Here is an 18553-nt window from a genome sequence, read left to right as displayed (position 1 = left end):
CCATTTTGTTACAGATTCTCTAATCTGAATGAAAGTGTTAAAAACAGATTTCTTCTGAGACTCTTCAGTAAAGCAGCAGAGACTGAGACACAGACAGGAGAGCAGATGCTGAAACTGTTATCATCAGTCTACACATCTTTTCCTTATCAATGGACTGACAGAATTAAACAGAGTGATTTCCTGCTGGATCTTTACTCACATGTGAAGAACTATGAGACTCAAACAGGCAGGAGTTTCCTTCCAGCATTACAGTCAGTTTTCCAGTCACCTGATGTCTGGATCATAGATCTCTCACAGAGAAAGACCTCCGTCCTCCTGGAAGTGCTGAAACTCCAGACAGAGAAGAAACCAGTAGAGCTGAGAGGATGTTCAGAGGAAGAGAGTGAAATGAAGAGTTTCCTTCAGTGTCTGTCCTACATCTCACAGCTGAGGTATCTGAACTTACATGCTTTTGATTGTTGATTTAACTCTCAGAGACTCAGGCATTGATATTCATGATGTTATTTCTTTTTTTCATTATTAAACATGTTTTAGGAAGGCATTGATGAGAAAATGTATTTTGTTAATGTATGTTTTGGATTGGGGTGTAATTTGGAAATACATTGCTAATTTACTATGTGGATTTTAAACACAGCAAGGGAAAGTTTTAGATTCATAACACAATTCAATGCACATATCATATAAAATACTATATTACAATCATTAAGGACAAATTCAGTCCTTAAAAAAGTTTAGAAATTGTACTATTATTAAAACCAAGAACAATGTAAAAAAAAAAAAAAAACTGCAATAAAAAAATAATCAAGTTGAACAAAATAAAAGGTGAAGAATCTGTCCACGACTGTTGAACCAAATAGCGTCTTTCTCCTTTTGTCACTTACATTCTGAAAGTACATTTTCCTCCATTAATTGTTTGGTTTTAGCAGTTTTTTCCATTGTCATAATCAAAATAATAGAAATGCTCTTCTCTGAATATAACTGTAGGCTATAAGGTAGTATTTTAATACAAATCATTGAGACATTAACAACTTTACACAGCAAAGAAAACAGATGAAAATGATTTGGAATAGTTTATAATGGATCATTTGAATAGAGTCCATTGTTTTGCTGAGTCTCAAATGTAAGTTGATCATTTCAGGACACATAATGTTGTCCATTAATTAAACACTTTAAGAATTAAGTAAAAAAGTGAGATGGTAAATACTTTTAATATATATTTGGGGAAAAATGTATTTATTATAAAGTGTTAATTACTCTGTCAGTAATGACTAATTTGATGCTCTGTCTCAAGTGTTTACAACAATGTGAGCTGAAAACAGGAAACAAACAACACATTATTTTAATTTGTATTATTTAGTCACATCATAGCTATAATAAGTTCTGTAATATTTCTATTTATTCACATTTCTCTTTTCCATTTTGTTACAGATTCTCTTATCTGAATGAAAGTGTTCAAAACAGGTTTCTTCTGAGACTCTTGACTAAAGCAGCAGAGACTGAGACACAGACAGGAGAGCAGATGCTGAAACTGTTATCATCAGTCTGCACCTACACATCTTTTCCTTATCAAGAGACTGACAGAATTAAACAGAGTGATTTCCTGCTGGATCTTTACTCACATGTGAAGAACTATGAGACTCAAACAGGCAGGAGTTTCCTTCCAGCATTACAGTCAGTTTTCCAGTTACCTGATGTCTGGATCATAGATCTCTCACAGAGAAAGACCTCCGTCCTCCTGGAAGTGCTGAAACTCCAGACAGAGAAGAAACCAGTAGAGCTGAGAGGATGTTCAGAGGAAGAGAGTGAAATGAAGAGTTTCCTTCAGTGTCTGTCCTACATCTCACAGCTCAGGTACCTGATCTTTTGGTTCCCTTTCAAACATTCGCTCGGTATCTCACTATGGGAAACGCCTCTGGGTGTGACAGACCTGGAAGCACCAATCACACCACGTCTGTCAGTTGACAGACCAATCACGACAGTGATGCGGGAGTCCGGCCTCCCTTATATATACCACTGCCGATGGTCCCTACTCCATTCTCGTTCTCTTCCCCGTGAAGATCAAAAAATTGGAAGCTATTTTCAGCAGGACCTGTTTTTCAAAACAGTTGTTTAATTGTTCTGAGACGAGCCATCAAGGTACGTCACCGAACGCAGCTGTTTTTGTTAGCGGGTCTTTTTCACTGTAACAGTGATTTGATTTGATTCTGGTCTACTAAGAGAATTAACGTGTTACGGCAAATTCTCTTAGATATTCCTTTTCTGAGTTGCACGTTGTGGTGAGCTTGGATAGCCTTCTATTTTTGCTATGGCAACTACTAGTTCTGCAAGCGGCGGACCGAAAGCAGAAACTTCACCTCCGTGTGCGTGCGGTTCAATGATATCAGGCAAGGATAATCATCCTTTTTGCATCGCATGCCTGGGGGTGAGACATGCTGAGGCAGCCCTCGCGAACCCCGAGGGCTGTCCTCACTGTTCTCTCTTGGCGGCCACTAACAAGGGAGATCCCTGCTTTTCTCCGCCGCCCGCAGAAAAAAATGGGTCTCCGTCCCATTCTGGATTTTCGGAACCTCAACAAACACCTCAGAAAATACAAGTTCAAAATGTTGACCTTAAGGCGAGACACTACAGGTGAATAGGGTAAAATTGTTAACTTACAGATATCACCATCAAACTTTACCAGTTGATTACTCACATGAATAGGAGAAAAAAATGCATTGCAAGTTTTCAGTAATTTTATTTTTTAATATGCTAATGAGGCTATATCTAATTAAATATGCGCTAATTTGCATATATATTGAAGTGACGAATCTGACCATTGAAAAAAACAAGGTTCAAAATTATTTTTGCATTTTGTTGATATATTCAATGAAAAGACATTTTCAGAGGGGATTATGAATATTCCCTTTTGTTACCCTGTAAATCAGAAAATACTGGCAAAAGCCTTAAAATTATTTCCGCCCTCTTTTTAGGCATAAAATGTCATATAAATCAGGCCAAGAATGATGTATCAACAAATCCCTCTGAACAAATCTTCACAATATAGTTAGGAATACGACTGTAAAGTTTGGTGTATGTAGGTGCTACAGAAGTGGAAAATCGTCACTAGGAGTGCAAGAAAAAACTCATTTTGAGAAAACGGCCTTTAAAGATTTTTATGGCAAAATTCCACTAGTTTCTATTGAAAGCCATGAATTACAGACAAAATATGCTTTAAGTTCAAGTAAAATCCATATATCACACTTTTTAACATCCAAAACTCATTATTGCTTCATCCATCACTGATCATAACATCCAAAACAACACATCAACAGTCCATCACACAGGTGGAATGGAAAAACTAAATACTGGTATATCACAGTCCCTCAGGCAGATACATATTTAGCTGTCAGTGGAGCTGCTGTACCCTCTAGAACTTCCAGCTTCTTTTCTGGTGCTAACTTTGGGAAGTTTTATTCTTTTGGCTATTTGTCCAAGGTGTAAATCACTTAGTGAAGATATTTTTTTCCCAGTGGAGGTGGAAGTGCATCTCTGTCTGACCCAGTTGGTGGTCACTGAGCCTGTATTTAGTCAGGAACTGTTTTCGACTTCTCGGAGAGAATTTTACACGCATATCTTTCGACATTTTGAACTACCGCGGAAATGTCAGAGCGCGTCACGTGATGATTCTGGACGAATCACGTTGTCAGAAATAGGCATCAGCCAATGAGATTGCGCATTTCGAGTTAAATCACCTGTTTTACTTTCATGATTGGTTGCTGATAGAAAATGACCATATTTGGATCCAACAGCATTGTACAGAAGAAAGAGAGCTTTCCAACGGTATACGAGATGAAGGGGTACAGAGAGAGCGATCGCGGAGCAGCGGGATGATTTAGAACGCCAACTTTTGATGAATTTAGGCGAAATCTGCACACTCAAACATACAAAGTGTAGTAAAATAAAGACCTAAATGTGTTTTTTGCCTTTTTTTCAGCCCAAATCTGAAAGAATACATGTTATTGAAGACAAATAACCCAAAATCTCAAAATTGACCAGTGAAAAAAAAACGATGTTTTTGCCTGCCGTGTCTCGCCTTAAAGACGTCATCTCAAATTATTCATCCCAAGGACTGGCTTACGTCAGTCGATCTGAAGGATGCATATTTTCACATAAGCATCTACCCGGCACACAGAAAATTCCTCGAGTTTTTGACAGTTCCGTTCGGCTTGTCTTTAGCTCCAAGGGTTTTCAGCAAATGTGTGGAAGCAGCGCTCACACCGCTGAGAATAATGGGTCTAAGAGTGTCAGCATATTTGGACAATCTGCTGCTGTGCGCGCTGTCATGGCAACAGGCAGATAAAGAGACAAAAATGCTCGTGTCTCATTTGGAGAGCTTAGGCTTCAAGATAAACGAGACAAAAATCTGCTTGGTGCCCACGCAAGAGATAATTTACCTGGGTCTCAGACTGAACTCGGACCTATATCAAGCGTTTCTGTCCGAGGAGCGCATCAGGTTAATTCGCGGCTGTCTATCCCTTTTTCAGAAAGGAAACGGAGTTTCATTCAGACTGTGTTTACGTCTTCTGGGGCTAATGGCCTCAACAGTTTCTGTCATTCCACTGGGTCTGTTGCGAATGAGGGAGTTTCAGAACTGGACGGCGGCACAGGGCTTGTGTCCAAAACGCCACCTCAACCGCAAAGTGATAGTGACGTCATTCTGCATGCGCGCGCTTCGTCAGTGGAGAGATCACTCTTTTCTCGAGTCAGGGACTCCGCTGGGAGCAGTTTCTCTGAGAAAAGTGGTTACAACGGATGCGTCGCTCACAGGTTGGGGTGCAGTGTGCGAAGGGGAAATGGCCCGTCTCGCTACAAAACGCACACATAAACTTCCTGGAACTGTTAACGTGTTTCTGGCACTGAAACATTTTGTGCGGTTTCTAAGGAATCACTACATTTTGATCAGATCAGACAACACAATGGCGGTGGCATACATAAATCACCAGGGAGGCACACGTTCCCATCTGCTTCACAGTCTGGCACGGAAACTAATCGTGTGGGGCGTGAAGCATTTTCATTCACTACGGGCAACCCATGTCCCAGGAATAATGAATGTGGGGGCGGATCTCCTGTCCAGAGGAAATCCTCTGTATGGAGAATGGACTCTCCACCCTCAGGTAGTGAGCCAGTTGTGGGAGAGGTTCGGCCGAGCTGCGGTAGTTCTCTTCGCCTCACACGAAAACACTCAGTGCCCTCTATTCTTCTCTCTGGCGAGAGACGGTGCGCCTATGGGTGTGGATGCTCTGGTGCACCTGTGGCCAAACGCACTACTGTACGCATTTCCTCCACTGAGTCTGATCGTTCCAACTTTAAGAAGGGTAAGGGAGTACGGTCACTCAGTAATAATGATTGCCCCGAACTGGCCAGGGAAGTTGTGGTTGACGGAGATAATTCAGCTCGTTTACGACCAGCCATGGCCTCTCCCGTTGCGCAGAGACCTTTTCTCACAAGCGCGCGGGGAGATTTTTCACCCAGCCCCAAACAAAGTGGCTATTTGGGCCTGGCCCGTGAGAGGTTAAACTTGAGTGTGAAGGGTTTGCCTCCGATGGTGAATGAAACAATTCAGAACGCACGAGCAGCTTCAACGCGCTCTGCATATGATCGGAAATGGAGTGTGTTTAAGCGATGGTGCACACAAAGTCCCTTTTCTCTGTTCTATCGCGGATGTGTTATGTTTTCTGCAGGAACTTTTGGATAAGGGCAGAGCCTTTTCAACTGTTAAGGTTTATCTTGCCGCAATTTCTGCGTGTCATGTGGGGATTGACAGAAACACTATAGGTCAACACCCGCTTGTATGCAGGTTTATGAGAGGTGCACAACGTTTGAACAGGGTTTCAAAGCCATTGATTCCGCCGTGGGATCTGTCTGTGGTCCTTAACGCACTATCTAAGCACCCTTTTGAGCCTATAGAGAGTGTTGAATTAAAGCTCCTTTCACTAAAGGCTGCTTTATTATAGGCTCTTTCGACCGCAAAGCGGGTTAGTGAACTCCTGTATGCAGTTTGCTATGGATTACTCGAGAGTAACTCTCAAAACGAATCCAGCGTTTGTGCCAAAAGTTAGTGAGTCAGCTCTCGCCTGTAAACGTGGATTTACTGGCTTTCCATCCGCAACCTTTTTCCTTGTCAGAGGATGCGCGGCTTCATTGCTTGTGCCCTGTCCGTGCGTTACGTCACTATCCTATTTCGCATCAGTGCCTGTCCCACTGGGTAGTGGAAGCTATTATATCAAGTTATAATGGCATGGGTCTCTGTCCTCTGGAAGGGCTGAGGGCTCATTCTACCAGAGGTTTGGCTACCTTATGGGCACTGTTTAAGGGTGTTTCAGTTCAGGACATATGTGCTGCAGAAAGTTGGGCTTCGCCTCACACATTTGTCCGATTTTATAGACTGGATGTCACTGAGCCATCACTGGCTCATTCCGTCCTAAGTGTGTAAAAAAAAAAATATACGCTCGTTATGGTGTTTATGTTACATACATCACTGAGTTGGTTGAACGGCCTGCTTCAGACAGCATATCTGCAATACGGGAGTTGTCTATATCCCATAGTGAGATACCGAGCGAATGTTTGAAAGAGAACTTTAGGTTACTTGCGTAACCCCGGTTCTCTGATAACATGAGTGAGGTATCTCGCCACACTTCCCTCATTGCAGTGCACGGGGAAGAGATATGCAGAGAATGGAGTAGGGACCATCGGCAGTGGTATATATATAAGGGAGGCTGGACTCCCACATCACTGTGATCGTGATTGGTCTGTCAACTGACAGACGTGGTGTGATTGGTGCTTCCAGGTCTGTCACGCCCAGCGACGTTTCCCATAGTGAGATACCGAGCGAATGTTATCAGAGAACCGGGTTACGTAAGTAACCTAAAGATATTCACTTACTGTACCTACTTCTCGATCAGTTTCACTTCACTGTATTTTGAATCCGTTTGAATCTGCGCACATTTTATGCCTATGTAACGGGGACAACAGAATAAGTATTAAGTGTAATTTACCCAACAGAGGTTAAATAAGGCCTGGGTTCGGCTCTAGGAGGATTTTAAAGTAGATAGAAAAATACAGTTAGTTAATCATGTATTAATTTAGGGCATAAACATATCGCCAGCGTCGAGTCGTCTCTTCACAGGCGTCGAGTCGTCTCTTCACAGGCGTCGAGTCGTCTCTTCACAGGCTTCGAGTCGTCTCTGCACTGGTGTTGGGGCATCTGTAGTTTCCATGGGAGGCTGGATACAAACTGGAGCTGACAATCTCTATTTATCTCGGGACTAGCGTCCCGAGATAACAACAGAAAAGCAGATGGGAAATAATTAGCATAGCTGCTGTTTATAATATTAATGCATTCAATCTGATTCAACTGTAGTATAAAAGGTAAGTATTATGTGAATGTTTGGCTAAAGAGATGCATCTTTAATCTAGTTTTAAACTGGGACAGCGAGTCTGAGCCTCAAACAATATCAGGAAGGCCATTCCAGAGTTTAGGAGCTAAATGTGAAAACGCCCTCCCTCCTTTAGTGGACTTAGATATCCTAGGAATGACCAGAAGCCTTGAATTTAGTGATCTTAAAGAGCGCGATGGATTGTAGGGCAATAGAAGTTCCGTTAAATACCCAGGAGCTAAACCATTTAGGGCTTTATAGGTCATTAGTAATACTTTGTAATTGATACGGAACTTTATAGGTAACCAATGTAGAGATGATAGAATTGGTGTTATATGATCATATTTTCTTGACCTAGTAAGAACTCTAGCAGCTGCATTTTGGACTAACTGTAGCTTGTTTATTGAGTATGCAGGACAACCAGCTAATAAAGCATTACAGTAATGTAGTCTTGAGGTCATGAATGCATGAACTAACTTTTCTGCATCAGAAACTGATAGCATATTACGTAGCTTAGCAATGTTTCTAAGGTAGAAAAAGGCTGTTCTTGTAACATATGAAATATGATTTTCGAAAGACAAGTTGCAGTCTAATATAACACCCAGGTCTTTTACTGTAGTGGATAAAGTAACAGGACATCCTTCTAAATTAAAGTTGTATGGTTTTGTGGGCAGTTTTTTTGACCAATAAGTAATACCTCCGGTTTATCTGAATTTAATAGCAGAAAATTACACGTCATCCAGTATTTTATATCTTTAACACACTCTGTCAATTTAGATCATTTATTGTTTTCATCTGGTCGTGATGAAATATATAATTGAATGTCATCAGCATAACAGTGGAAACTAATTCCATGTTTTCTTATAATATTACCAAGTGGCAGCATATAGCAGAGGGCCTAACACAGATCCTTGCGGCACTCCAGTTTACTGATGTTACCTTCGATTTTTCCCCATTTAAACAGACAAAATGGTAGCGGTCTGATAAGTACGATCTAAACTAGCTTAACCCTCTGGGGACCAAGCTGTTTTTGGGGTCCTTGAGATGTTCTGACATGCCTTGACATTTGTGCTTTTTTCAGTTATTTATAAACATGTTAATGGCTAAGGTGTAAATTCACTCTATATAGCACAAACAGGGCTACCATAATATGCGAGCAACGTGTATGTAGATGTTTGTATTTTTTTTAGAGAATAATGTTTATGCGTGGTTATTGGATAAAATAAAAATGAAAGTTGCTGAATTAAGACCACAAAACACATACTAAATATGTGTCCACAAGACTTTTGACTAATGGATGTTGTCCCTTTGAGTTCTAGCTTCAAAATGATGTGAAAATAGTCTTGCTTTATCGTTCACAAAAAAAAAATACATTGATTTAAATGGTGTAAAACAGGTTTTGCTTGGAAAGCCAATATGCGAGGGGGAGGAATAGTTTACACCTTAGATTACAATGTCCCACCCACTCTGCATAATGACTCTGCCTAATGAGCCAGGTGTGACACTGACTGAGCCACAATGCAAGGACAAAATATGTATTTAGACTTACATTGACCATTTAAGATTTCGCTTACATCTCTCTTGTAAATATGTTTTGCTATTTTATTAAAAATGTTACAATTACAACAATTACAATTTCAACAATATTTCAAGTGTACTCTTTCTTTGTAAAAAAAAAATATATATAGATTATAGGCCTACATTTTATCATATGTATTCATTAGTTTGAATACAGCCAACATTGGAACATCTAACATCTTAGTCTATGACTTTATTTTTGACAAAAATAGTAGGCTATTATATATATATATATATATATATATATATATATATATATATATAAAAAACGTTAGATATGAGCAGAAATTGCTAAACAAAAGCTTATTTGATGTGGCAGTATATTCTACAGTAGCCTAAAAACTGTTTAATACGTTGCTTATACAAATATATTTTATTTCAACATATTTCAGTCGATTTTTACTCATCTCAGTAGGCTATAGCAAAGCAGTTTATTCTTTCACACACAGACGCGCGATTCATATTTAGGCTAAACAGTCTTTACAAATATGTACCCTTTGTAGGATACAAACGAAGGATGCTAAAGCATTCTTATGGCCCAGAATCACCACAAACCCTAAACCAGGGGACACCCCCCTTTCTGCAGTCGTAAATTCCAGAGACTTTTGCCTCCAAAACCAATAGACCGAAATTAACCCACTTATGGTTTAATACAAACAACGGTCTCAAAATTGCTTCCAATAAGCTGAACTGATCACCAGTATTTACCTCACATATATCTTAAGTATCATGTATATTTTATGTAACCTGTGGAGTTCTTTCTGTGTGTTTAACTTTCATTACAGTCTATTTGTAAGGTTTTCTACCTCAGTTATAGGAACTAATCACCAGAAGTTGCCTCATACATGTGTATTCTCTGTAGTATGTATGCTTTATATTACTCAAGTTAATTTTGTGTGTTAAACACTTATCACAGCTAAATCCTTATTTACTCCCACCTCAACTATGGGAAGAATATGTATTTTGGTACCTACTTGATGGGTAAATGATTTCTAGAATTTTGATATAAAGTAGATGTGTGTAGGATGCACCATATTTAAACTATTAAGTTTGCTTATTAAAGCGTTTAAATAAACTCTGAGGAGTTTGGGCACACACGATCACGTGGACATTACGCTAATTACATGCAAGAACCGGAGAACGGGGCGTAGGTCCCGCCCAAGACAATATCTGATTGGCTGTCGCACTAGGAAGGACGGGTCAGATGGACACGCTTATAACCCAATGACAAGCAGCTATGCGTTGCTTTTTGCCTTGCTTTTTGCCTGCTCTTGCTGACCTTTCCATCGTCCAGCGTGTATGTTTACATACTCTTCAAACCACCAAGAGCTCACGCAAAACTCATCAACTCTTCCGTAAGATCCTTCGTTGAACTTCGTCAAAGAAACCCCTCTCAGAGTCACTCCAGATTCAGAGGAAACTCCGTTGCATAGCAACCCGCAATCCAGGAAATCCCGCGAACGAAGCGCCACCCGGCAAAGCCAACCAACCACTCACCATCGAGTGTTGTCCCTCAGAACGCATCATCGACCGACTGCCAGCCAATCAGCGCCGAAGAGATTCCCTCTCCGGCAACTTCGTCACAGGGAACGCACGCGCTCAGGAGCATCTAAACGCAAGTACACAATATCTCCTAATTCTGGCTGAACTGGTGCAAATCTTATTAAGAAAACGAACTAAGATTAAAGTGCTAGTAGGTTGATTCTCTCAGGTTGCGGTCAAGAAATAGTGTCTAACGCTAGACATTTGGGACTCCATTCACACTCCGTTAATAACATCACTATCTGTCACTATTTGAATGAATGTTTGTGTGTTCTCGTTAGTTTAGTTTGTGTGTATTAGAGTAGTTCAATAAAGTCTTGGTTGATTTTACATACAAGCGTCTTGTGCTGTGTGCTTACAAGTTACTGCCTTAAACTGTAGATTTTGCTACCTTGCTCATATTAATCAGTTATCATAACTTTGTGATATTATTACCGTAGGCCACGGGATAATATTCTGTCCAGAATTGATAAAATACCCTAATCTCAACTTATCGGTGGACGAATAGTTGGTAAAGTGTTAAATATTAATTCTGAATAATTTGCATAATAATTCGATTCTTATTCCCTGTAATTCAATCCCCTTTGAGTTATATTGATCCTATTCCCTTATTAATCTTACATATTTATGGTGGAGAAAAATGCTGGCAGTTTAAACTAAATTGTAAGCACAAAACAAGTCATTTGTGATTGTATCTAATCTATTGGTCCGGAAAGATAGATTAGAGACACAGGAAAACGAGTATTTTATTGTTGACGTTAAGAGCGCATAACAGGGCGTTGTGTGAATGAATGGAAATCTAAACTCACGTTTAGTTTGTATAAGTGTTTTGTTGTTATTGTTGAAACTGCAGTAAATGAATTTAAGATTGTCTGTTGAGACAAAAGAAAGTCGCCTTACAGCGCACCAGGGCAGAAGTAAGCGTGTTCCTTACTTTCTTCCTAAAAGGCCTTGTTATAGCTAGATTGATTAATTATTGCGTGTTCCAATATTAAATCAACTAAGCTGTCTCCCTAGGTTGACATTAGAGTAGCTAACTAATGTACCTGTTTGTATTGACTCACTTGGTGAAGTAGATACTGTTACTCGTGAAACACTACGTGTCCGAGTCTGATTTGAATGGGAGTTTTGTTAATCTTGATCAAGTAAATTGATGCAGTAAATCCTGCATGCTGTGTTGCGTGTCCACAGAAACTGACACGAAGAATTCCGATCCGCCGAGATCGCAATAACGTTATTGTTTTAACAGTGCATCTGCAGTGCACGAAATATTTTGCCTCACTCACAAAGAGCTGAGATTTATTGAGCGCTATATCGTAAAGAATAAGCGCCCAGTGTCTGTGTAATACAGAAATGCGCCGCCATTTCATGTAATGTTTTGAACTTTGTCTGCACGCAGACATACCCACGTGCGTCTTGAACTGTATGGCTGTGCGTCACCATAGTAACAGCCGTGACACGGAAGTCTTAAAAGATTTTCGGGTTGACCCTCAAGTGCGCATGCGCGCACTGTTGTAAACAACTCAGGTGTTCACGGAAGTCTATGCTAAAGCCATTAGCCTCGTAGGTTAGCGCAAGCATTGGTGTGGCTCGCTGAAGCTGGATGCAGTGTGTTGTGTAGCAGTGTTGAAATGATTTAACCTTTTCACATCTCCACTCTAACAATCTGTGAACATTCCCATTGTGATGGAAAATTCTTAAATCTGACTACCTAAAATAAAACTGTTGCGTCTACTGATCGACACAGAGCGTCTACTAATCGACACTTAATAAATAAAACTGTTGCGTCTACTCATCGACACAGAGCGTCTACAATCGACACTTAATACCCTTTATACTCTAGCTCTTGCGTCTTCAATCGACATCTGGCTGAGTTCACTAACCTAACTTCTTTGCTGCGCAGCATAAAAACAAATGAGACAGACTTCAGTAAATGCCCCTCAGATGGTTTATTCAAAACGGCCGGGAGATTTCTCGAGCAATACTCAGAGATTCTCGGCCCAACATAAAAATACAATAGGCTTTATAGGGTAAAGCCAGACATATCAAAATAGAATCATCATGACTAACATGTCATGCGCTATCAATATGATTGGTTGAATTGTTTAAAGCAAGCCCCCCCTTGTCATTACCCTTTGTTAGCTACATCAGCAAAATATCAAAAACATTGTAAGGGGTTAATATTTCAGTCAATCAATTCACAATACAGTCAAAATAAACAGAACATTGAGTCCTTTCTAAAAGTTCCATTCGACCCAGGTTACATTGAGTCAAAAGTTTGTTAGAAGGTTAGATCATATCGAAAGTTCGTCTGGTGGCTACATCCTAAATAAAAGGAAGTAAAAGTTATCCTGTTTTATTGTTAGATCTGGAATGGAAAGTTAGTCACCATCAGACATAGAAATGGGAAGTGTAATAAAAAGCTTATCATAAGATGAAAATCTAAGTTCAGATTTTCATGGTTAGTAACATAATTAATCTTATCTAATTAATTCTACTACACCATTTTATGTTTTACTCTTTTTCACCTCCCTCTCCCCATTAAAGGAATATTGACTCAAAAGTATTGAATTTGTGACGAATCTACAATTAACTAGAGTTAAATCTAGGCTAATCGTAATCACCAATACCCTAAGCATTACATTGGCAATAGCTCTTCAATTGTGTAATAGGAAATCTTGACCTTCAAAGTTGAAGTAAACCAGTTACCAATTAGATCAGCCATTTTATTTTTCTTCATTTTTGTATTATTTTATTATTATTATTATTTTATTTTTCCTTCATTTTTTTTCCCCTTTATTTTATTTTATTTATTTACTCTGCTTTGTTTATTTCCCACTTTCATTTGTTTTCTCTCTCATTCTATACCGTCATAAGCGGTTCCTTTGAATGTTAATTATTATTAACGCTTGGATTACACTGTTAGTCTCATTTCTTTTAAATAAATAACGAGGAACTTCATCGTTCATTTGTTTTAAATAAAGAGAAGACAATAATTAAAATTTTGTTTATTTACTTTTAATTTTACATTAATTTTCTTTTATTTTTATTTTCTTTTATTTTTATTTTCTTTTTGATTAATTTTGTTTTCAAAATCTCCTATTGCCAGTATTGTTTTCCCTTCCGCTCCATTTTCCCTTCTCCTATCTTCAGTGGGAGCAGTAATGTATATATTTATTGACATAAATGTATAGATAAAACACTCTGCGAGTTTAATGATAAAGTGGAAACAACTCCCTTTTTACATTGTTTTATTTAGGTGTGCACCAAATAAAAGCAGCCTTTAATCGCAGTAAGGTTTAGTGGATTAGCATATTACCATAGCATAACTATTGGTCAACTAGATCCACATGCTAATTGAGTCAGTATCCCTTCCCTCACTTGCATTTAACTCCTTCCTTGTCTTTTCTGCTCTTCTCTCTTCTACCCATGATATTTCTGGAACTGAACCTGTGAGAATCAATGAGTAATTACAGGAAGTTTTCAAAAGAAATTGTTTGCAAACATTCTGTTCAGTTTTAACAGTCGTGTGAATTCACCCTCCTTGCACCGCACGCTACCCTACATTTTTGGCATCCTACACAGTCGAATAAATTGCCGAATAAGTAAATAAATTAATAAATAAATTGATAGGAGGAACAATAAACGACTACCGCTCACTTAACGCATTCCAAAAAAAAAAAAGAGCATGTAACAGGTGTATGGTGTCGATCCTATAAGAAGGAGCACGATTATTGTCGTTAACACTTTCTTTCTACCAGGAGGAAGTTATAACAACAATAATACACAGAATTAAGAGATTCCAGGTACCTTTCAATTTGACCTTCATTGAAGTATCTCTATTGAATTATTTACAAAAAAAAAAAAAAATTCTTCCCTTCCTTGAGAATATTACTATTATTTTAGTTTTAGTTCTTTGTTTCACAGCCCTGATTACTATCTGTCTTTGAGTATCACCTTGCTTTGTCTGGTCTTTGCTCACTCTCCCTCCTCTCAGCTGTATCCTCCAAGCTGTATGCACTCTTTTCTCCCACAGAGACTACAAGTAGCAGTACATGTCAACGGAGGCCCACAGTTCCAGCAAACCACACTTAACCACCCATCACATACTTAGCTCACACACACTTTCAGAAGATCTGTGCCAGTCTCTTTTCCAGGTTTTCCCTACCTTGTGCCAACATGTCTCGCACTGATGATCACACCACCCACTGGGAAGACTTAGAGAACTGGTTAAGTATCGTGACATGCAACTTCTTGCCCCAGGCTGCCAACAACCTACGACAGCACACGCAAGAACAACTGGATGCCAACATCTCTGACATCACAACACAGGATCCAACTCGCAGCTACAACCACAAAGAGATAGCAAAGATCACTGGCTCCCTAAGTCACACGCTGATAGCCTCACTCAAGCTGAGCGATGAGCAAGAAGCTCACCTCCAGGAGCAGCTGACTCGCACAAAACAACGCATCAAGCAGTTAGAACTGGAAGCACAGGACCAACAGGAAGGGTCCGATGAGGTGGAGCCAGGCGCCAAAGAGGAAATCGAAAGGCTTCAAGAAACATTGACAACCACCAACAGAGAATTAGAACAAGCTAAGGCTGCCCAAGATGATCTGGCCAACAAGTTACAGTATGCAGAGCAGCTACTGGAAAAAGCCAAGGCTGACTTCAGAGACAAGAACAGCCGAATAAAGGCCCTTGAAAACCATCTTGAAAGGTCACGAAATCAGATCAGCGACTTGACTCAACAGCTCGACTATGTAAAAGAAGAATCCGACTCAATCAGAGAGGAACTCAAGCATGCGTATGAGCTGCACCCTGAGCCAACCAGGACAAGGCGTCCTCTGGTCTCACCCCTGCCCAGCAGAGCTGCGTCCCCTATCCTGGGACTGCCACATCAAAGGAAAAGTGAAGAATCACCACCAAAGCCCTATCCAGCTGTCATGGAGGAGCGCTACCCTGCTGACAAGAGAAGGGGGCCTCTCCGAACCGACTACGAAGCTGCACATGGCCTGGAACTCAAGGACCTTGACAAACTGGCCAGGAACATCAACAAATTCACCCCAAATGTGGCAGGAAATCAAGATGTCCAGGCCTACCTGCAAGATATTGAATTCCACTTGGAAATGAGATCCAATGTGACAGACAGAGACAGACTTTATTTGCTTCGAACAACATCCAGTCCTGAGGTGCGAAGTTTCTTGGATAGACAGCCTACACACACCAAGTCAGACTTCCACCTCCTCCGAGAAGCCCTAATTAAAGAATTTGCAGACCCAGAGGCAGACCAAGGACTGGTGGCCGCCCTAGAAACCAAACAAGGCCGGCATGAGACACCCCAAGCCTTTTACAACAGACTCAGACGAGCGTATTTTGGTGCACGTAATGAACCTGACATGGAAGAGGACTTGAACTTTAAAACCCTCTTTCTGAGAAACCTCCACCCTGGAGTAAGCCACCACCTAGGCGTCATGGCCTGTCCTCGCACAATGACTACACAACAGTTGAGGGATTTGGCCCACAAAGCCTATGGCAAACAAAAGATGGCCTCAGAAAAGGGAACCAAACCACCAGCAGTTTGTGATTTCAACACTCAACATCAAGGATTAGCCCTAGAGGGCACCCAGCATCACGAAAGCACCAAGCTGCCATCTAAAGAACAGAGACAATCCTCTTTCAGAAAAGAACGGGACTCTCATGACAGTGTCAGACCCAAACAACCAAACAATCACTGGCACAAGCAACGAGACCCGCCACACACGTCTGGACACCACTGGGAGAAATCATGGGACCAGTCATGGCCGCACGAAAACCGCTGGGATAATTCATGGAACCAGACACGGTCATATGGAAACTCAAAAGGAAAAGGTTCATGGGAGGCCAACTGGACGTCTAAAGGAAAGCGACACACGCCCCCAGGAACAACTAGCCCAAGGGGTCGACGACGAAATCCACCCAGGCATCAATCAGACCAAGCCCACACTGAGTCCACACAAGAACAGCAGACTGCACCAGGTATCAGTTCACAAGAAATGATGCAGATGTTCATGAAAGAATTCTTCAAACGCAATGAAGAGGACAGGAAATGGGAAAAGAAAGACAAGTCAGATTCAGCGTGACTAGAGGCGAAGCAAGGGAACAGCGACCACCTGGTACACATCAACCAGAGCAATAACCACCTCTCTCACACTCACCACCCTCAAAACATGACAAGTCAAGCTGCCATAACCCCATTGTCAAGGAAACAAGAGACTGAACCTGAATGCCTAGCAACCGATTCAGAACCTGATCCGACACGTCAACTCATACCACGGAAACTTCCAACAACCAGAGGAGGATGGAACCACTCAAGTACCAGAAAGCGCCATCTTGGTTGTCTGTCACCCCTGCGAGCAACAGCAAACAAACCACAACACTCTACCTGTCTCAACCCAAACTCCAGTTCCTCAACTTCTGGGTGACCTCATCGAGAAAGGTGTGGCAAGGAAGTTCTACCTCTCCATCACACTAGAACACCATGTCAAACTAGAGGCCCTAGTAGACACGGGAGCCGACATCACCCTAATGTCCACTCAGCTCTTAGAAGAAATTCAAGAAAGAACCAAAAGAACCAGTGGAACCCTCAGACTTCAAAAGTGTGCACTCAACGTTCAAGCCTATTCCCACACGGGACTGCGGTTGGAGCAGGTGGCCCCAATCCACCTGACCGTCGGACCAATGAGCCTTATACACCCTGTGTACATCTCGCCGTTGGACACATACCCTCTTCTCATCGGCAAAGACCTGCTGAATCGCTTTGAGCCCTTAATAGACTTTAAGCAACTAAAGATATGGGCCCAAGTTCGGGAGCCCCTTCCCTTTCACTCACAATGCTCCACAGAAGCGCATTGTCAAGTCACAGACACTGGTTCCAGCTCACTGAGCGAAAACGCAAGCCCAAGACCAAGGCAAGTCTCAAACTTGGTGCCACATGGCAAGAGTCAAACTTCTCTTCTGTGCGCATTCAAAACCACAGAACCAGGCTCAAATGGCTTTCAACAGATGACAGCTATAGACATTCAAGGCATGTCAGTACCTGACACGACAGACACCTAAGTCACTACTTCCTCGTTGTCCCCGACCTGCCACACGATATCTACATCGGAGCAGACATTATGGTCAGAATCAATGCCTATGTGGACACATTGAATGAAGTTATATGGGCTCCCTTGTCTCGCCAAATAAGCACTTCAGTCAACCTCAAGAATCTCCAATCTGGGCAAACCATACCAGAAGTATGTGCCACGACCAATGAACAGGAGGTAACGATACCTGCCTACACCAAGAGTGTCAGTGTCCGCCTCAACATGCGACCTGGCCAAAACCTCAACCACAATCTGGGCTTCTTCGAGCCTTCCCGTAACTGCTTAAAACTGGGACTAACTCTAGAAGCCACACCTCTCATGGAAGTGTCATCTCGTGCTGTGTATGTACTGTTCAACAACTTGTAATAGTTTACGATCATATCACGATCATATCATGATTAATACCGTTCCAAATTATTTTACGTCCTACCTGGATATATAAATAATCCCGCGGTAACTAAAGAGCCTATCCTTTAGTCATGCTATTAAGAGTTAGGCGAATAGTCTCTACAAATTTGTATTTTATTATAAAGATAATAAGGATTATAAATATAATAAATTTACCCTTCGTAGTATAAATCTACCTTTTTAGGTACTCTTCAACCGTGTTCGCTCTACAACAATAACCCTATTGTAAGCTGCCTCTTTGGCTAGGCAATCAATCAATCAAAAGCACACACTGATTATTCATATATCAGAAATAATGCTTACCCTCCTGTCGTGTCTTTCAGTTAAGATCTCGCTGATCCAGAGGAAAGAAGGAGGCAAGTACTCAAGAATCCAAGGTCCAGACAAGATGATTTAGAATAAATGTTTAACAATATTTATTAAAAAGAATCAAAATTGAAAAGAACACTTGTTACAGATTACCATAGAGTACTGAACTAACA

At 40.9% G+C, this 18553-nt stretch overlaps 2 protein-coding genes across 2 annotated transcripts in view; both read left to right on the top strand.

Annotated features, from left to right (window-relative positions):
- LOC311287692 (uncharacterized protein) overlaps window positions 1-18553 on the top strand; it is a 412610-nt gene that overhangs the window by 60682 nt on the left and 333375 nt on the right. The gene's annotated exons all lie outside the window — the stretch shown is intronic.
- The window catches only part of LOC311287683 (uncharacterized protein), a 107749-nt gene that overhangs the window by 41183 nt on the left and 48013 nt on the right, over window positions 1-18553 (top strand). Inside the window, exons 11-12 of the mRNA XM_084404690.1 lie at window positions 15-431; window positions 1429-1851. Of these exons, the coding sequence (XP_084260816.1) occupies window positions 15-431; window positions 1429-1851 (840 nt within the window). The remainder of the gene's footprint in view (window positions 1-14; window positions 432-1428; window positions 1852-18553) is intronic.

The sequence above is a fragment of the Rutilus rutilus genome, assembly GCF_951802725.1.
Source record: "Rutilus rutilus genome assembly, chromosome: 1".
In the NCBI taxonomy this organism is placed as follows: Eukaryota; Metazoa; Chordata; class Actinopteri; order Cypriniformes; family Leuciscidae; genus Rutilus; species Rutilus rutilus.
The sequence above is the reverse complement of the archived record's forward strand: the minus strand, read 5'-3'. Positions and strand labels throughout refer to the sequence as shown.